General features: G+C 46.9%; 1 protein-coding gene across 5 annotated transcripts in view; it reads left to right on the forward strand.

Annotated features, from left to right (window-relative positions):
• dnajb2 (DnaJ heat shock protein family (Hsp40) member B2) overlaps positions 1-21203 on the forward strand; it is a 92213-nt gene extending 71010 nt beyond the window's left edge. For 2 of the 5 annotated variants that reach the window (XM_072579965.1, XM_072579967.1), the window contains one exon: positions 9633-11015. In XM_072579965.1, coding sequence (XP_072436066.1) covers positions 9633-10084 — 452 coding nt within the window. In that variant the 3' untranslated portion in view covers positions 10085-11015. Of the gene's footprint in view, positions 1-9632; positions 11016-17945; positions 17999-18198; positions 18342-20961 lie in introns of those variants that run through there. The other 3 variants (XM_072579968.1, XM_072579969.1, XM_072579964.1) reach the window with 3 other exon arrangements.
• The last annotated feature ends 249 nt before the right edge of the window (positions 21204-21452 follow it).

Genomic DNA, 21452 nt, shown 5'->3' on the forward strand with positions numbered 1-21452 from the left:
CTGCAACAAGTAACTTAGTGACTTCCCAAAGCCTGTTCACCATCAACAAGGCACGGTGGCACAGTGGTTAGCACTGCTGCCTCACAGCGCCAGAGACCCGGGTTCAATTCCCACCTCAGGCGACTGACTGTGTGGAGTTTGCACGTTCTCCCCGTGTCTGCGTGGGTTTCCTCCGGGTGCTCCGGTTTCCTCCCACACTCCAAAGATGTGCAGGTCAGGTGAATTGGCCATGCTAAATTGCCCGTAGTGTTAGGTAAGGGGTAGATGTAGATGTAGGGGTATGGGTGGGTTACGCTTCGGCGGGGCGGTGTGTACTTGTTGGGCCGAAGGGCCTGTTTCCACACTGTAAGTAATCTAAAAAAAAAAGTCAGGGGTGTGATGGAATACTCCCCACTTGCCTGGATGGGTGCAAATCCAAAAACACACATGAAGCTTGACATCATCCAGAACAAGCTGCCTGAACTGTTGTGCTCTTCCAGCACCACTAATCCAGTATTTGCTTTCCAGCATCTGCAGTCATTGTTTTTACATCATCCAGAACAAAGCAGCCGCTTGATTGGCACCACATCCACAAACATCCCCTCCCCCCTCCACCGACGCTCAGTAGCAGCAGTGTGTACCATCTACAAGATGCACTGCAGGAATTCAACAAAGATTCTCAGACAGCACCTTCCAAACCTGCAGCCTCTCCCATTAGAAGGAAGGACACCAGCTCCTGCAGGTTCCCTTCCAAGCTGTCATCATCCTGACTTGGCAATGTATCATTGTTCTCTGTGTCAGTGGGTCAAAACCTCGGAACTCCCTCCGTCACCGCATTGTGGAGCTATCTACAGCAGGTGAACTCCTGTGGTTCAAGAAGGTAGTTCACCACTAATTAGGGCTGGACAATAAATAATGATTCTGGATTAGTGGTGCTGGAAGAGCAAAGCAGTTCAGGCAGCATCCAAGGATAAATAGTGATCTATTCAGCAAGGCCTGAATTCTATTAAAGAATTGTTAAAAACCTGCAGTCCACATGGTGTGGTACATACTCGGACGGTTTTAGGGATTTGACTCTGACAAAACCATGTAGTTGCCAGTCAGGACAGTGCGTGGCTTGGAAGGGAATTTGCAAATAGTGGCGTTATCATGCATTTGCAGATCCTGCCCTTCTGGGTTGTTGAGGTGGCAGATCTGAAAGCTCCTGTCACTTGAATGAGTTCCTCCAGTGCAACGTTTAGATGTTACACACTACTGCCACTGTGTACGTGTGGGGTTAAGGGCACTGATCAAGTGAGCTGCTTTGTCCTGGATGGTGCTCAGCTTTTTGAATGTTATTGGAGGCGCACTCATCCAAGCACGTGGATCCCAACTTGTACATTGTAGAATGTGGACAGAGTTTGGGTGATGATGAGGCAAGTTACATTCAGCAGAATTTCCAGCCTTTGACTTGCTTGTGCGTCCACAGTATTTATGTGGCTTGTGCACTTAAAGTTTATAACAACATAAGAACTAGGAGCAGGAGTAGGCCATTTGGTCTGTGCCACCATTCAATATGATCATGGCTGATCTCTTTGTGGACTCTGCTTCATTTACCCACCCGCTCACCATAACCCTTCATTCCTTTACTGTTTAAAATGTCTAGCGATTTTTCCCTTAAAAACATTCAACAAGGTAGCCTCACCCGTTTCACTGGGCAGGGAATTCCACAGATTCATCAGTGGTTTTCTCAGGATATATTTGGTGCTGGATTCAATAAAAACGTTGTTGGATAGCAAAGAGTGATGGTTTGATTGCTATCACCAAGTGGCAGAAATTATCAGCCCGAGGCTAAGAATTGCCTAGGTCTTTCTGCAAACTGCATCAGTACCCAAGGAGTGTGTAATCATCGGCGAACATCCTTCCTTAACCTTATGATGGAGGGAAGGTCATTGATGAAGCAGCTGAAGGTAGTTGGGCCTTAGACAGTACCCTGAAGAGCCCCTGCAACAATGTCCCAGAGCTGAGATTATTGGCCTTCAATAACCACAACCATCTTGCTACGTGCCACGTATGACTCCAGTCAAAACTCATTCCTTTTAAATAGTGCCGCGGGATTTTTAAATGTTCATTTGGGAGGTCCAGCAGGATCTCAGTATAACATTTCATCGGATGATCAGAGCCTCCAGCACACTCAAATAAATCCCAACTTGTTCACTAATTGATATTAATGAATGAAACCTGCTGTTGTGTCCTGGTACGTACCTATATATAACTCTAGTTCCATACTGAGATGGCTGACTCTTAACCTCATTTTGAAGTGGCCTAGAAAGTTGTATCAAGCTGCCACAATAATAAAGAAACAACACCAGATAAAATATTCAACTGACCTACACTTCGAGTCAGGAAGCAATATAAAAGGCATACCCAATCTAGTCCACGCCATACAAAAATATCTTTCTTCACATCTGGAACCTGGTAGCATTGTGTGGAGAGCCATCCAAAAAGAAAATCTGGATCATAGCTCTAGAATTATGCCAGTGGGCATCATTGTTGATTGCTCCATCGATATCACTCAGTATGTCCTGGTCTGGTTGATGTGCAGAGGTACCAAGAGACCGGGGTACACTATGGGAGTGAGAGATGAATGAAGTACAGGTTTCTAAAGCAAGTGTCCAGAAGGTGATGGCCTAGTGGTATTATCGCTGGACTGTTAATCTGGAAACCCAGGTAATGTTCTTGGGAGCCAGGTTTGAATCCTGCCACGACAGATGGTGAAATTTTGAATTCAATTAAAAAGAAAATCTGGAATTAAGAGTCTAATGATGACCATAACTCTACTGCTGATTGTCAGAAAAATCCATCTGGTTCACAAATGTCTTTTAGGAAAGGAAACTGCCATCCTTCCCTGGTCTGGCCTACATGTGACTCCAGACCCACAGCAATGTGGTTGACTCTTAACTGCCTTCTGGGTAATTAGGGACGGGCAATAAATGCTGGCCTAGTCATTGAAACATACATCCCATGAATAAAGAAAAAAGACAATGACCTTCTTCAATGAGGTTGTACTATGTTCCAAATAAGTGTTACAAAACCCAGCTCTGCAGTGCTGGTTCCTCTGACTGTCTTGAAAGATAAGCCCAATAAGGGACCCCAATGAAGGAAAATAATGAGTGTATGGTGATGCTACCTCGCACACTTCATGAACATCCACCCAATAAGAGGGGGCTTCCTCTTAACTTGTGAGCCCTCTACCTGAATGTTGCAGATATTCATCCCTCTTGCATCCCAGATCTCCTGGTACCACCATTGTTGGGTGTGCCACAGCTATCAGTTAGGGGGTGGCATGGTGGCTCAGTGGTTAGCACTGCTGCCTCACAGCGCCAGGGACCCGGGTTCGATTCCAGCCTTGGGCAACTGTCCATGTGGAGTTTGCACATTCTCCCTGTGTCTGCGTGGGTTTCCTCCGGGTGCTCCGGTTTCTTCCCGCACTCCACAGATGTGCAGGTCAGGTGAATTGGCCATGCTAAATTGCCCGTAGTGTTAGGTACATTAGTCAGAGGGGAAATGGGTCTGGGTGGTTTACTCTTCGGAGGGTTGATGTGGACTGGTTGGGCTGAAGGGCCTGTTTCCACGCTGTAGATAATCTAATCTAATCTATCTAGGTCATAAACTTTGGAATTCCCAGCCCATCTCTCTACCTCACACTTCTCCCTAAATTTCATGTCTTCAGCCAGTCTGTTGACCACCTGGGCAAAAGTGAGGACTGCAGATGCTGGAGATCAGCGTCTAGAGTGATGCTGGAAAAGCACAGCAGGTCAGGCAGCATCCGAGGAGCAGGATAATAGACATTTCGGGCATAAGCCCTGACCACCTGTCCTAACTTTGTGATTTGGTGTTAAACATTGTCTAGTTTGTAAAAGAACACAAGAAATAGGAACGGAACTGGGTCATTCAGTCTCTCTAGCCTCTTCCATCATCACTTCAGGTCCCTGTGTCTGCGTGGGTTTCCTCCGGGTGTTCCGGTTTCTTCCCGCACTCCAAAGATGTGCAGGTCAGGTGAATTGGCCATGTTAAATTACCCATAGTGTTAGGTACATTAGTCAGAGGGGAAATGGGTCTGGGTGGGTTACTCTTTCCACGTATGGAGTCAGCTATTACAAGGGGGCATAGCTTTAAATTAAGGGGGGGTAGATATAGGACTGATGTTAGGGGTAGGTTCTTCACTCAGCGAGTCGTAAGTTCATGGAATGCCCTGCCAGTAGCAGTGGTGGACTCTCCCTCTTTATGGGTATTTAAGCGGGCATTGGATAGGTATATGGAGGATAGTGGGTTAGTGTAGGTTAGGTGGGCTTTGATCGGCGCAACATCGAGGGCTGAAGGGCCTGTACTGCGCTGTATTCTTCTATGTTCTATGTTCTATGTCATAACTAAAATTCTACATTGACTTCACTTTCCCACCTGATCCCCATATCCCTTTATTTCATTTGTCATGCATCCAGCATATTCAGGACTGAGCATCTCTGGGGTGAACAATTCTAAAGACGCAAGAAAAATTCCTCCTCATATTGGTTCTAAAAAGCTGACTCCTTATCCTTATTTTAGCCTTTCGAACTTGACTCTCCAGTGAAACAGCCTGTCAACATCTACCCTTGTTAAGTCTTCTCAGAATTTTGTACGTTTCAACTAGATCAAATCTCTCTTCATCATCCTGGAGATTATAGAGCAATGCTATTCCAGATGTAACTATGGGATCCCAAGGTCTTCATTGCAAGAGGATTCAAGAGGAGTTAAGATGTCTTGCTGTAATTGTACAGAATATGAATAAGTGTGAGCTGGTGCATTTTGGTTGGAAAAATGGGAAGGTGACCTAAATGGGGAGAAACTGGTGCAGAGGGATCTGGGTGTCCTTACTCATAAGTACAGAAAGCTAGCATGCAGATATGGCAGATACTAGAGAAAGTGACTGGAGTGTTAGCTTTTATACCTAAAGGAAAAGAATATCAAGGTTAGGAAGTATTGTTGCAACGATACAAGGCATTGGTGAGATCGCACATGAAGTATTTTGCATGGTTTTGATCCCCTTATTTGAGGAAAGAGTAGTGGCATTGGAGGCAGTTCAGAAAAGGTTCACTAGATTGATCCCAGAGATGAGGGGTTTATAGTATGAAGAGAGATTGAACAGTTTAGGTCTATATCCCTGGAATTTCAAAGAATCAGAGGAGATCAAATTGTGGTATTCAAGATGATAAAAGTTGTGGATAAAATAGATGTGGAGTGGATGCTGCCTCTTATGGGACATTCTAGGGTGAGAGGTCATAGTCTTAGAATAAGGGGAAGCAAACTTAAAACAGAGTTGAGGAGAAGAAGAGGTTGAGGAGAACCCAAAGGGTTGTGGATCTGTGGAATTCTCTACCCCAAAGTCCGGTGGATGCTGGGGCAATGAGTAAATTTAGGGAAGAGTTAGAGATTTTTAATTGGTGATGGGTTGAAGGGTTATGGGGAGGAGGCAGGAAAATGGGAGTGAGGAGCATATCAGCCATGATCGAATGTTGGGGCAGACTTGATGGGCCGAATGGCCTAATTCTGCCCCTAGTTCTTACAGACTTACAAGAACCTTTGATGAAATTGTTCCTGGAGTGTTATGGACAGTCTTGACCTCCTTGCTAATGGAAGGATGTACTTGTCATAGAGTAAAGGTTAACCCCATACTGATCCCTGGGATGGTGCGGTGGTCCTATGAGGAGAGATTGTGAAAAGTGGGCTTGTGTTCAGAAGAATAAGGTGTCATCTCATTCAAGCAAACAAAATTCTTACTTAAAAATCCCACAACGCCAGGTTATAGTCCAACAGGTTTAATTGGAAGCACACTAGCTTTCGGAGCGACGCTCCTTCATCAGGTGATTGTCAAGACAATCACCTGATGAAGGAACATCGCTCCGAAAGCTAGTGTGCTTCCAATTAAACCTTTTGGACTATAACCTGGCGTTGTGGGATTTTTAACTTTGTACACCCCAGTCCAACACCGGCATCTCCGAATCAAAAATTCTTACTGGCTTCAACAAGACAGATGCAAAGAGCATGCTTTGCTGGGATAAGGGGGAGGGTGGGGAAAGTCTAGAACCAGGGCTTATACTGTCAGAATAAAGGGCAAGCCATCCAGGACTGAGTTGAGAGCAATTTATTAACTTAGGGGTGGTGAATCTTCGGAATTTTCTACCCTAGGAAGCTTTGAAGGTTTTATCAATTGGGAATGTTCAGGACAGAGATCAATAAGTTTCTGGATATCAAGGGATATAATAATAGCGTGGGCGAATGGCTTTAAGGTCTAGTTGAAGGCAGAGCACACTTGATGGGCTGAATGGCCTGCTCAAATTTCCAATGATCTTCAGTGCTTGCTACATGTGCTGAATCTTATTGGCACATTTTTATTATGTTAAAGGCACTGTATTAATATCAATTGCAGGTTCACGTGTATAAACATCATTTTTAGGACCAGTGTTCAAATTCGAGCCAAAATGACAGCATCCTACTCTTTTTACTCAACACACATTTTTGCAGGGAATGAGTTGGGCCATTTCAGTGCGGTCATTGCTTGGAGCACAGAATTCTTCCCTGCACCTTCCCTGTCCTCAACACCACCAAAGGAACACAAGATGGCAGTCTCAAGACAGGTGACTGAAGTGAGACATTGGGTTGGAGGTTGGGAGTCAAGGTCTATGCTCTGGCCAAAATAAAGTGGGTACATTGCTTGACAATGGGAGAAGTGCATCATTTCTTTGATTAAAAATCACACAACACCAGGTTATAGTCCAACAGCTTTAATTGGAAACGCTAGCTTTCGGACCGACACTCCATCAGGTGGTAGTGCTTCCAATTAAACCTGTAGGACTATAACCTGGTGTTGTGTGATTTTTAACTTTGTAGACCCCAGTTCAACGCCGGCATTTCCAAACCATTTTTTTAGTAAGCTGGCAAGCAGATGAGAATGAAACATAGAATGTTACAAATCAGAAGGAGGCCTTTTGGCCCATCACACCTGTGCTGGCAGTTTGAAAGAGCTACCTGATATTGTCCCCACGCTCTCCCTGCTCTTTTCCCATAACCCAGAAAACTCCATCTCAAATATCGACAATTAACATTGAATTTATTGTTGAACTTACATCTATGGCTCTCGGTGGCATTACATTCCAGATGATAGCAATCACTGGTTATATAAAGGATTTATCATTGCTCTAACACTTTTATTATTGGACCACCTTCTCACAGTTAGTTAGGGATGGGTAATTTTGCAGACCCAGCTGGCAAGGTTCATATTCCATTAATAAATTCAAGAAACATGTTGGTGGAGTGGACAAACAGGTGGCAGATGATGTTCAACGTAGAGAAGTGAGAGATGATGCATTTTGGTAGAAAAAATATGGTCAGACAGTATAAATCAAAGGGCTTTACTCTAAAGGGTGTGCAGGAGCAGAGAGATCTAGATACATTTATGCGTAAACGTGGCAGGGTAAGTGAAGATGGTTGTTAATAAAGCATGCAGTGTCTAGGATGTAGAATGCGAGAGCAAGGGAGTTTTGCTGAACTTGTATAAAACATCAGTTACAGCTCAGCTGGAGTGTTGACCTGGGTACCACACTTTAGGAAAGATGTGAAGGTATTGGAAAAATTGCAGAAGTGGTTTACAAGAGTGGTTCCAGAGATGGGAATCTTCATTTATGAAGCTAGATTAAAGAAGTGAGTTAGAACAGTTTCACTTGGTCATAGAGTAATACAGCATGGAAACAGACCCTTTGGCCCAAACTGGACAGTGGATTTGGATCGGCTCAGGCTTGGAGGGCTGAGGGGTCTGTTCCTGGGCTGTAAATTTTCTTTGTTCTTTGTTCTCTTTTGGTTCGTGTTAACCATGCTGTGTACTCAGCTAGTTCCAATTGCCTGCATTTGGTCCATATCCCTTTAAACCATATACCTATCTAAATGTTTTTCTATTGTACCTGCCTCAACCACTTTCTCTGACAGCCATTTCATTTACGCACCACTCTCTGTGTGAAGAAGTTGCCCCCTCATGGAAAGCTATTATTGAATCTGTTTCCATCGTCCCCTCTGGCCTTACATTCCAGATCATAGCAGATTGTAAAGAATTTATGTTCACTCTAATTCTTTTACCATTGGACCTTGGTGAGTCGGGGAGTGGACAGTTATGTGGCAGATGAAGTTCAATGCAGAGAAGCGTGAGGTGATGCATGGAGACACAGTCTAAGAAACTGCTTTGTGCCATTTTGATCTCATTTAAGTAAGGATCTGAATGCATTGGAGGCTGTTCAGAGCAGGTTTACCAGACTAGTACCTGGAATGAATGGGTTGTACTATGAAGATAGCTATGAGTGGGTTTGTTTCCCCTGGGGTTTAGAGCGTTGTGGAGTGACTTGAAGTCGATAAGGTCTTGGTCTTGGCAAGATGCTTTCTGTCAAAATGCACCACCACAAACTTCTCTGCGTTGAACTTCATCTGCCACCTGTCTGTCCACTCCTCCAACATGTTTTTTGAATTAATTTGTGAAATATGGCCATTGCTAGCTGGGTCGGCATTATAGACCATCTCTAAGTGACGTTGACAAGGTGAGTGTCCAATGGTCAAAGCATTAGAGCTAAGATAAATCCTTTATAATCAGTGATTGCTATCATCTGGAATGCGATGCCATGGAGGGTTATGCAATAAAAGTTCAGCAATAAATTCCTCACATGAATAAGTCCTGAATGAGAGGACACTTTTAAAATTAGGGGTGACCCTTTCAGGACAGAAATGAGCAACTTTTCTCTGAGTGTTGCGTGACGCTCGAGTACTCTGCCTCAGAGGTGGTGGAACTGGAGTTATTTAATATTTTCAAAACAGAAGTGAATGGTTCTTGTTAAGCAATGGACTTGACAGTTATCAGGGACTATGATGCAAGTAGACCAATCATGACCTTGAATGGCAGAACAGGCCTGAGGGGCTAAGAGGTCTAATTCTGCTTCTATTTCATGTGCTCATTTATGGGAGAGGAAAGCAAAGATCTGATCGATGTTTTCAAAACTGTTAAGATACTCGGACACAGTCGCCGGGGAGAAACTGTATCTGCTTATGAAAGAATCTGAAGAATTGGCTGTACTAAATTGCCCATAATGTTCAGGGTTGCGTAGGTCCAGGGGTAAATGTAGAGTAATGGGGTGGGTTACTCTTCAGAGGGTCGATGTGGACTTGTCGGGCTGAATGGTCTGTTTCCACACTGTAGGGATACAGTGATGATTCAATGAGTAAAAACTAGAGGGCACAGATTTAAAGAGTTTTACAATTGAAGTAAATGGGAGGTGAGAGAAAGCTTTTCCACACGGATCTGGATTGTGGTGCCTGAAAGTGTAGCGGAGGCAGGTTCAACCGAGGCATTCAAAAGGGTGTTAAGTGATTCTTTATAATGTGCAGGGAAGGGGAATGGTGCTAAGGGGAATGGTGCTAAGACATTCGGAGAGCAGTCGCTGTCACGATGGGCCAAATGGTCTGTATCCGCAACCTATCAATTCTGTTTCATCCAGGGTTGCATGGTTACCGTCTACACTCGGAAGCGAACACATAACTTGTCAAGGTGCTGGCTGGTGTCTCAGCCTGTGGTTATTCACTGTTTGGTTCGTCCTGTCCAGGTGAGGAAGACCAGGTAGCCCTCGCCATTGAGCTGAGTCGGAGGGAGCAGCAGGGCCAACAGCAGCACACCTTGCGAGCGGCTCACGGTCAGGTACCCGGTACCTCGCGGCCGTACTACCTCGACTACGATGAGGACTCTGAGGAGGACGAGGACTTGCAGCTGGCCATGGCCTACAGCCTGTCGGAGATGGAGGCCCGAGGGCGTGGATCAGGTGGGCGTGGCGGGAGGGGCAAGAGGCGCGGCACGTCACGGGGAGCACCGGCGGATGGGGGAAGGGTAGCTGGGCGTGCGGCAGCCCACCCGGCTCAAGGGAGTCCCCGGTCAGCTGGCAGCAGAGGGCAGGCTGCGAGCACCAGTGGGCACCAGCCAGAGACACTGAGTGTAGCCAAGGGGTTGCAGCAGAAGCAGCCAAAGAAGACAAAGAGGGATTGGAAATGTCTCCTGTCCTGAATGAGACTGTTGGTGCTGATTGCTACTTGATATCGACCCCTTCCCCCCACAATTTACTAACTCATCGTTATAGGAGATGGCACAACAATGAGAAATTCAAAGACAAATTAACGCCGTATATAAACAAGATTGTCAGCTCATTGCGACTTTAATTTAGTCGGGTCTGATTGTTCTCAACAACAATTTGGATTTGCGTTCTTTAACACCGCCCCAAGTCACTTCACAGCTGTGTAATTAAACTAGACTTTGATGCTGAGTCCACACAGGGCAATATTAGAGAGGAGAGTTGGGGGAATGTGCAAAACACCTCTTTAAATGGGCAGGTTGTCAGGGTTAAAGATGGCAAGGGATGGGAAGCTCTGTGGAGGGGATTTTCAGAGCTAGGGAGCCAGTTCGCTGAGGTATGGCCATCAGGTAAAAACTCAAGAGTAGTCTTGACAAGCCAGGGCACGGTGGGGAGTTTTAGCAACCGATGAGCTCAGGCAATGGAGCAGTCAAATTGTTTGGCAGCAGGCTCAGGGAACTAAAAAACAGAGAACTGTGGATGCTGGAAGCCTGAAAGAAAACCAGAAAGTGTTGGCGAAACTCGGCAGGTCTGGCAGCCTCTGTGGAGAGAGAAACAGTCAACGCTTCGAGTCCAATATGCACTGAAGGGCTGCTGGAAAATAATGGTGTTTATTCTGTTATAAAGGGGGTAAGAGAGACAGAGAGCTCCTCCTTTGTCAATAGGATAAAAACAACCACTTTCCAGACCATGCACCCCGCTTCAGTCCTGAAGAGGTCATATGGAATTCAAGCATGAAAACTCCTTCTGCCTCGCCCTCTCCTACCCCCTCACCCTTTCCCTCCTGCTTCTTTACCCTCCCCCTCCCCCCGTGAGTTTCTCCAGCACTCTCCATTTTTATTATTATATCCCTGTTTCCACTTGTGCTGTGATGCTCAGTGGGCAGAGGTGGTGGTGGGGGGGGGGGGGGGGGGGAGGGGGGGGGGGAGGGGTTGTGATGGATGATTGATGCTGTGGGCTGTTTTGAGAGGTGTCCTGAACCAGTTGGTCGTGGTTTAACTTCCAAGGGGTTTGAGTTGAATGCCATGATTAAGCAATCTGTCTGAGAATAAAGGTTGTTCACAGGGTAAGACTGTCGGAGATTGTAAATCACACCAAGTCCTATCCATTTCCTGAGGGGTGCATTGGATTAAGGTCAAACGTGCTTCTCTTCTAGTTGTTGTGGTCTTCTATGAATTGGGTTTCAATGGTCTGATACTGATTTCTTTTGAGTTGACATTACAGGTTACATCTGCTCCAATTAGGCACAATATTCAGATGGATCACAGGAAGTTTGTGAGCAGACCAAGAAATTTCACGTTGTCACAGTAGGGTTAGTCATCAGAAGCAAATCTGTGGCTAGTGTAGTTGGAGCTTTATTCTTTATCTAGAGGAGGTGATGATCTGGTGGTATTCTCACTGGACTGTTAATCCTGCGACCCAGTTAACATTCCGGAGACTTGGGGTGGAATAATGCCATTTCAGATGGTGGAATTTGAATTTAATAAAACATAATCTGGAATGATGCCATGGGACCCTTGCTGACTTTTGGAAAAAACATATCTGGTTCACTAATGTCCTTTCAGGAGAGAAACTACCATCCTTACCTGGTCTGGCCTACATATTAGTCCAGACCCACAGCAATGTGGTTGACTCTTTATGTGCGGCACGGTGGCACAGTGGTTAGCACTGCTGCCTCACAGCGCCAGAGACCCGGGTTCAATTCCTGCCTCAGGTGACTGTCTGTGTGGAGTTTGCACGTTCTCCCCGTGTCTGCGTGGGTTTCCTCCGGGTGCTCCGGTTTCCTCCCACAGTCCAAAGATGTGCAGGTCAGGTCAATTGGCCACGCTAAATTGCCCGTAGTGTTAGGTAAGGGGTAAATGTAGGGGTATGGGTGGGTTGCGCTTCGGCGGGTCGGTGTGGACTTGTTGGGCCGAAGGGCCTGTTTCCAAACTGTAATCCAACCTAATCTAATTGCCCAGCCAACAATGCCCTCATCACATGATTGAATAAAAAAGAAAAACAATGCTGTTCCTATCTTAAGAGCGTTTAATAGGGCCAGTGTTGAGGCAGCTTTACTCTGTATCTAACCCCGTGCTTTGCCCAGCTAATTAGTCCATCAATATCCTCCTGCAGTTCACAGCTATCCTCCTCATTATTTGCCACCCTGCCAATTTTTGTATCATCCACAACATTTTCATCATATCCCCCACTTTAAAGTTCAAATCATTCATGTTAAACATGAACCACAAGAGCCCCAGCACCGAGCCCTGCAGAAATCCACTGGAAAATGATTTCCAGCAAGTCTGCATTGCTTCTGACACTGACGCCAAGAAAGCTCAGAGGCAGCCGCTTCATAAAGAGCATGTGTGAGCAAGTCAGCAACTTCTTATTGAGCAGGACAGAGGGCATAGTTATCAGCTTCTCAAACAATGTGAGAGAGTAGGTCAGCAGCTTCATAAGGAGAAGGATGGACCCACATGAGAAGAGCAACATTGCCAGGTGATAAATATCGGCTGCAAGGAGCTCTTTCAACTTCTTTCTTTCTGTAAGACCTTAAGTAGGAATACTGATAACTGCTTGATGGATATTATCACCATGTCTTTCAATTGGTCAAACACATTAGTTAAGAATAGAGCTAGTTGGGCAGGTGATGTGTTGCAGCTGTAGTATGTGGGAGCCAGTGGACACCAGTACAATCCACAATGACCATATCTGCATCAAATGGTGGCTCATCAAGGACCTTCGGTTCAAAGTTGATGAGCTGGAGTCTGAGCTGAGGATGGCGTGATACATCAGGGATGCGGAGAAATGTCTGGACATTGTGTTTCAGGAGACAGCCACATCCCTGAGATTAATTACACCAAATTTCATCTGTGGATAGAAGCCAGAAGGTTATGACTGTGAGTGGGGCAATATGGGGATCTAGATTTATCTTTGGATGAGCTTGAGCTCTTATCCAATAGTACAAGACTTTACTCCTGGTGTGGACAAAGGTACAGGCTCCAGGAAGGATGAGCAAACTGATCACAGCACCATGGGGTGGATGGCACCACTTAAATTGAAGGAAAAAACATTAGTAATAGGGAATAGCACAATCAGATGAATAAATACTGCTTTCTTCAGCAAAGACAGGAAGACTCTGTTACTGTCTGTTCAGGACATCTCTTCCGGGCTGCAGAGGAACTTCGCATGGGAAGGGAAGGATTCAGTTGTTGTGATCCATGTAGGTACGAATGACATAGGTATGACTTGAAAAGAGGTTCATCTAAGGAAGTTTGAGCAGTTTGGATCCAAAATAAAAAGCAGAACCACTAAGGTAATAATCTGTGAATTACTACCTGTGCTATGTGCAAATTGGCATAGGATAAAGAAGATTAGAAAGGTAAATGCATGGTTCAAAGACTGGTGTGGGAGACATGGGTTATGATCGATGGGGTACTAACAGTGAGAGCTGTTCATTTGGGATGGGGTCCATTTGAACCATGCAGGGCCTGGTTTCTTGGTGAATCATATAACTACAGGTGTGGATTGGGCTTTAAACTAATTAGTGGGATGGATGATTTGGTTGAAAGGAAATATAGAAAGACAAAAAGAAACAAGCTGCAGGATAATGAAAAGGCAAATGATAGTCAAAGTGTTACAGGAAAACATGCACAGAAGAGTGTAGCAGAAATTGGAACTAGAGAAAGTAATACTGGTAAAGAAAATAAAAGGTTAAGGCTCTTTGTCTGAAAACACAGCATTTTTAACAAGCTAGACGAGTTGACTACACAAATAGTAATAAATGGAAATGATTTGATAGCTATCACAGAAACATGGTTGCAGGGTGACCAAGATTGGAAAATCGATATTCAAGGGTATTCAGTTCTAGAAAAAATAGGCAAAAAGGAAAAGGAGGTGGGGTAGCTTGGTTAATAAATGAGTGAGGGCGTTGTGGCTATGTTGATGAAGAACAGTAGAGGTCCTTTACAGGTCTGTGAGAGTATTGTCCTGAGCTGGGGTAGGTCTAATTGCAGGGAATGTAGGTAGCCTGAAGAAGGGCTGATGCCCGAAACGTCAATTCACCTGTTCCTTGGATGCTGCCTGACCTGCTGCGCTTTTCCAGCAACACATTTTCAGCTAATAAATGAAGGTATCAGCGCAGTGGTAAACAGTGATACAGATATGTCGTGGTGTGGAATAGTTTGGGGAAGAAAAGGAATGGCAAGGGTAAGAATTCACAGGAGGGTCACCTATAGCCTCCAAAGCGATGCCTTGCTATAGGACAAAGTATAAATCAGGAAATAATGGAGGTGCATAAGAAGGACACTATGATTGTCATGGGTGATTTTTAATCTGCAAATTGACTGAATAAATCAAATGGGGAAGGTTGTCACAGAACATAAATTTGTGGACTGCATCGAGGGTTATTTCTTAAAGCAGTACATTGCAGAACTTAGTCAGAAACAGGCTACTTTAGATTTAGGAGAAAGTGACTGCCAGTGCTGGCCATCAGAGTCGAGAGTGTGTTACTGGGAAAGCACAGCAGGTCAGGCAGCATCCGAGGAGCAGGAGAATCAATGTCCTGGGAGTGTTTGATGGGGGCAACGTAAAGGGAGCTTGACTCTGTATCTAGCCACATGTTGACCCTATCCTGGGAGTATTTGACATTGGAAAACCCGGTGTCCTCTTTCTTGAGGGCTGTGAAGCTGAGGGTAATTGGTATTTGAAAGTCAAGATTGAGTACTTTTGTGCAAGTGGATCCAGTGATAATGGATGAGGAAAATTTCCCCCAAGTTTGCAGGCCTGCTGACTGAAGTTCTCAAGAGGAGTCATATTGGACTCAAAACATTAACTCTGTTTCTGTCTCCACAGATTTGCTGGGTTTCTCTAGCAGTCTTTTTTTTAATTTTTTTGTATAAAATTTCACTCCTACCTTCTGCCTTGTGTACATTTCAGATAATCTAAAACTACTTGGATGAAGTCTCACTGATCTACGTTGGTCCCTGGTTGAGCAATGCCAAATCTGTCCCTATTTCTATTGCCTCTTCAAACCCTGCAACTTACTGAGATCTCTGCATGCCTCTGACTCCAGATCCTTGCACATTCCAAGCTCAATCCTCCATCATTGGTGGCTGAGTCTGTAGTGACCTGGCTCCCTTGGTTCTGGACTTTGCTCCCAACATTCTGTGTCTCTCCCCACTTTTTTAGGACAGTCCTTCAAAACCCAGGTCTTTGTTCAAGCTCATGGTCAGCTAACTTCATAGCTCTTCCATGGCTCAGTGTCAAATGTTGGCTTTTTAACACTCCTCTCGAGCATCTTGGTCATTTAATTACGTTAAAGGCGCAACCTTAATAGAAATTGTTGTTGGTGAATCGATAGGTGAGTTGAGTTAAGGCGAACATAGGAACAGAAGTAGGCCATTCAGCCCTTCGAGCCTGTTCTGCTGTTCAATGAGATCATGCCTGATCTGTGACCTAACTCTATGTACCTTCATTGGTCCATATCCCTTAATACCATTGCTTAACAAAAGAAATGATCTATTACAGCACGGTGGCACAGTGGTTAGCACTGCTGCCTCACAGCGCCAGAGATCCGGGTTCAATTCCCGCTCAGGCGACTAACTGTGTGGAGTTTGCACGTCCTCCCCGTGTCTGCGTGGGTTTCCTCTGGGTGCTCCGGTTTCCTCCACAGTCCAAAGATGTGCAGGTCAGGTGAAGGGGGGGGGGGGGGGGGGGGGGGGGGGGGGGGGGGGGGGGGGGGGGGGGGGGGGGGGGGGGGGGGGGGGGGGGGGGGGGGGGGGGGGGGGGGGGGGGGGGGGGTGGAGGGGGGGGGGGGGGGGGGGGGGGGGGGGGGGGGGGGGGGGGGGGGTGTGGGGGGGGGGGGGGGGGGGGGGGGGGGGGGGGGGGGGGGGGGGGGGGGGGGGGGGGGGGTGGGGGGGGGGGGGGGGGGTGGGGGGGGGGGGGGGGGGGGGGGGTGGGGGGGGGGGGGGGGGGGGGGGGGGGGGGGGGGGGGGGGGGGGGGGGGGGGGGGGGGGGGGGGGGGGGGGGGGGGGGGTGGGGGGGGGGGGGGGGGGGGGGGGGGGGGGGGGGGGGGGGGGGGGGGGGGGGGGGGGGGGGGGGGGGGGGGGGGGGGGGGGGGGGGGGGGGGGGGGGGGGGGGGGGGGGGGGGGGGGGGGTGGGGGGGGGGGGGGGGGGGGGGGGGGGGGGGGGGGGGGGGGGGGGGGGGGGGGGGGGGGGGGGGGGGGGTGGGGGGGGGGGGGGGGGGGGGGGGGGGGGGGGGGGGGGGGGGGGGGGGGGGGGGGGGGGGGGGGGGGGGGTGGGGGGGGGGGGGGGGGTGGGGGGGGGGGTGGGGGGGGGGGGGGGGGGGGGGGGGGGGGGGGGGGGGGGGGGGGGCCAGGGGGGGGGGGGGGGGGGGGGGGGGGGGGGGGGGGGGGGGGGGGGGGGGGGGGGAGGGGAGGGGGGGGGGGGGGGGGGGGGGGGGGGGGGGGGGGCCAGGGGGGGGGGGGGGGGGGGGGGGGGGGGGGGGGGGGGGGGGGGGGGGGGGGGGGGGGGGGGGGGGGGGGGGGGGGGGGGGGGGGGGGGGGGGGGGGGGGGGGGGGGGGGGGGGGGGGGGGGGGGGGGGGTAATGGTGTAGGTAGGGGTAAATGTAGGGGTATGGGTGGGTTGCGCTTCGGCGGGGCGGTGTGGACTTGTTGGGCCGAAGGGCCTGTTTCCACACTGTAAGTAATCTAATCTAATCTACAGATTTAAAATTAACGACTGATCCAGCATCCACTGTTGTTTGTGGAAGATAATTTCAAAGCTCTCCCACTCTTTTTGTCCGGAAGTGTTTTCCAACATCTCTCCTGAAAGCTCTGGCCCTCATGCTCAGAATATGCTCCTAGTTCTAGAATTCCCAACCAGTGGAAATAGTTTCTTTTTATCTCCCTTGTCGTTTCCTGTTGATACTTTGAAGACTTTGATCAGATCACCCTTAACCTTCTAATTCCTAGAGAAAACAGGCCTAATCTATTTGATTTGTTTCATAATTTAACCCTGAAGTCCAGATATTATTCTTGTAAACTTTCGTGTACTCCCTCCAAGGCCAGGCACTGATTGGATAATGAGAATGCTTTTTAGTCCTCAGCCAGTGTCTTATTCTGTGGGGGTCAATTTAGAACATAGAACATAGAACATAGAACAATACAGCACAGAACAGGCCCTTCGGCCCACGATGTTGTGCCGAACCTTCTATCCTAGATTAAGCACCCATCCATGTACCTATCCAAATGCCGCTTAAAGGTCGCCAATGAATCTGACTCTACCACTCCCACGGGCAGCGCATTCCATGCCCCCACCACTCTCTGGGTGAAGAACCCACCCCTGACATCTCCCCTATACCTTCCACCCTTCACCTTAAATTTATGTCCCCGGGCAGGAGCCACTCATCAGGAATCATTACTCCTGATGGGCTTTTGCCTGAAACGTCGATTTTCCTGCTCCTCGGATACTGCCTGACCTGCTGTGCTTTTCCAGCACCACTCTAATCTTGATCTGAATGTTGCAACCCATTTATCAATACGTTAAGCCACAGATCAGCCATATTCATATTGAATGTTTAGACAGTCTTGGGGGACTGAATTGCCTATTCCTGTTGTCCTTATGCAGGACCTTGTGTTTAGATCAAATCGTGGGTTTTTTTTAATTGTTGTGATATTAACCCACACTATTGCACCAACTGAAACTTTAAAACATAGCGACAGATTTTTAAGAAATACTTGTCGTTTGAACGTTGCACTTTCGAACCATCGCTGCTCTTGCTCTCTCGCTGTATTTTTCCTCTTTCTTTACCAGACGCAGACTTCCAGGCATATACAGGCTGACTAGCTGCTGTTCTTTTCTAACAGGTAACGCATAACATCTTTTTTAAAATCAACTGTCACTTCATCTCGCCTTGTTAGCTGTACCAGTCAAATGATTCATTTCCCCAGTGCACTGCTGCAGCTTGTCTGTAATCATGTCTCTTTGTTTTCTTTTTCTTTTTGGTTTGTTCGATTTTATTTCGTCGTTTTGGTTTCCCACTGCAATCCTCGCTTCCTATTCTTAGGAGTGGAAAGTGTGGAAAGCGACACAAACGCGACATTTTGGGATCGTGTGTGACTGATGGTTGTGTGATCAAACATTGTAATGCGTTTATTAACATGTTGTTTGCGTCTCCATTTCATATGGAAGCACTTTTACTTGAATGTGTCAAAAAGGTTAATTGGAGTATGTGGAAATGGTGTAGAATCGGTAAAAGAGAATACACCATGTATTTTAGGTTAATTTCGTTAAAAAATCACACAACACCAGGTTATAGTCCAACAGGTTTAATTGGAAGCACTAGCTTTCGGAGCGACGCTCCTTCATCAGGTGATTGTGGAGGGCTCGATCGTAACACAGAATTTATAGCAAATATTTGCAGTGTGATGTAACTGAAATTATACATTGAAAAATTGATTGTCTGTGAAGCCTTTCATCTGTTAGAATACAGTGATAGTTTCACTTCTTTCATGTGTAAATCACAAAACATCAGGTCGTAGACAGAGAACACAGGGGGCTAACATCTTTAACATATTGCCTAGCTATCACCATTGTTAACAGCTAACCCGAGAATGCAACTTTTTAAAAAAACGTTTTGTGATTTACACATGAAAGAAGTGAAACTATCACTGTATTCTAACAGATGAAAGGCTTAACAGACAATCAATTTTTCAATGTATAATTTTCAGTTACATTACACTGCAAATTTTTGCTATAAATTCTGTGTTATGATCGAGCCCTCCACAATCACCTGATGAAGGAGCGCCGCTTCGAAAGCTAGTGCTTCCAATTAAACCTGTTGGACTATAACCTGGTGTTGTGTGATTTTTAACTTTGTATACCCCAGTCCAACACCGGCATCTCCAAATCAAGGTTAATTTAGCAAAGTGTTCTGTTTTGAATTTTTGACTGTGCTGCTTTGAAGAAGGGGAGAAGTGGATTTCCTTTGCCCATTGTCAGGGATCATGTCCAACCTTCTCCTCAACTGCTTTTTAAAATATGGCCTGATGTATAAAATCATTCATTGCAAATATTGGGACTCCATCTTCCAGGACATGCGTGTGAAGCAGCAATCTGCTTTGTGAAAGCACTTTAAAGTAACAAAGATAAGTGTTCCAAGTTGCTTCGCAGGAGCTTTGCCAAAGCTTAACACTGAGCCATTGCAGGGGTTGTTGGGTCCGATGCCCAAGAGTTTGGTTAAACAGACAGGTCTTAAGGAGTGGTCCATAAAACAGGTGAGAGAGATCGAGAGGCAGGAAGGACTGAGTTTAGGATCTAAGCTGGAGAGGGGATGTGGGTGGTCAGGCAACTGAGACAGAGCCATCAATAGCAGAGCAATTAATTATTTGTTAGAGCAGTGCAGAGATCTCAGATGGTTGTAGGAGGTTACAGCGATAGGGAGCTTGCATGCACAAGTGTGGAGGAGTGCTCCCTTTACTGAACCATTTAAGAGTTAGCTTGGTCTTGATGTCTCAGCCATAATGCAAAGCACTTCCACTTTCTGCTTTAAGCTTCATCCTCTGGTTATGTCGTAGGTTTGGCCTAGTACAAACAATCTGCAACTGGAGTCCTGTCCCTCTTCAATGCTGTTGAAAGAGCGTGGCTCCTTTTCCCATTCTGTCACCTTTAAAGTACTCGGTACATGGCCAGGTGAGATAGCGATCAATCAGTGGTTGAATTTTCAGTCTATACTAATAGTTCAACCCCACTTCTCCTTACCTCTAAACCAAGGAACGGGTGGGAGGTGTTGGTTTGGGATGGTGGAGGGGGGAGTAGTTTTTGAGGCTGAAACACCACCAGGGGGCTTCCTGGCGCAAGGAGAATATTGCTGTTGACCCCACTGATGGAAGGTTGTAAGAGGGATAGGCTTATGCTGATGTGGGTGTGCTTCCTAATGGCTGTTAATGGAGGAATCATCAGTCACTCATCAGGGAATTAAAAGACTGCGAGTTAATTTATTTAAAGCAGTAAAGCACGTTATAATTATGAAGCAGACATTATAGCAACTTGGAGACCCGTCCCTTGCAGATTAACTGTCAGGCAGAGTCGCAACCGCATATACACGGAGTACATGGAGTGAACTTCCCTCAATGAAAGATACAACTACAGCACCCTTCCCTGGTGTGATTCCTGTATGTCAGATGATCACCTGGTTAGGTTTTCTGGGTGAGCAAGTTATTATTTGGGCCTGAGAGATGGTAGATTAAGAGGAAGTGGTTAGGAGAGTTGCTCAGCTGTTGTTTCCCTGCCTGTTGGCCCGTGTTTGTTATAATGGGGTTTTCAGTGTTCAGACCAAAGGGTTACCAGGGGGTGAGGTGCTTTCAGTAATATGGAAAAATTGCAGAAATTGGGAATGTTTTCCTTGGAGCGGAGGAGGTTAAGGGGAGATTCCGTCAACGTGTTCAAAGCCACAGTGGGGTTTTGATGGAATAACTGGGGATTAGTCATGTCCAGTGGCAGGTGGGTAGGTAAGCAGAGGAAGCATAATTGGGGAAGACCCACAAATAAGGCAAGGGTTTATTTCCTGCACCGTGAATTGTTGTGATCCAGAACGCTCTGCTTGAAAGATTCAATCGCAGTTTTCAGAAGGAAATTGGATAATACTTTGAAAAGGCAAAAAGTACATGGCTGTGGGAAAGGACAGAGGAGAGGGACTAACTCAGCAGCTCTTTGTTGTACATACATGGACCCCCCCCCCCCCCCCCCCCCAATGATCTTCTCCTGTGCTTTGAGATTTCAATGACGAGGAGAAAACTTAGCCTAAGTGCATGTTTTTGTTTTGCCCGAGTCGTTCCTCACGGATGAATAAAGCTCAGACTGCACCTTGTGAAATTCCATCGGTGGAATTGAAGACCTCCAAAGGAAACATCCCCGTGATTCCCAAAAGTCAAGATTTCTGTATCCGAGTGAGATTAAATTGCCATTGGAATCCTGCAGGAATATGCACAACTGAGCAAGAACTGTACGGAATTGTGGAGAATGTTATTGAATAAACTGCCATGGGATGATTTTGTGTGGCTTCTAACCTCACCAGCTGTGTATTGTATTATTTCTCTTTGTTCCTGGAATAATAGGTTGGCTGTTGGAGGCCAAAAGCTATTACAGGAGGTTCTCCTATAATGCGGTAATTATGTTCCAGTGTGACGCTGTGTTATAGGAAATCACGCAATAGAATAGTGAGGCTATGCGGCAACCAACCAGAAATACCAGTTTAAAAATCAAAAACAAAAATAGTAGTTAGCCTAATGCAAACGATAGCACTGTCTAGTAAATTTTTAA

This window comes from Chiloscyllium punctatum, chromosome 10 (genome assembly GCF_047496795.1).
Source record: "Chiloscyllium punctatum isolate Juve2018m chromosome 10, sChiPun1.3, whole genome shotgun sequence".
Lineage (NCBI taxonomy): Eukaryota > Metazoa > Chordata > Chondrichthyes > Orectolobiformes > Hemiscylliidae > Chiloscyllium > Chiloscyllium punctatum.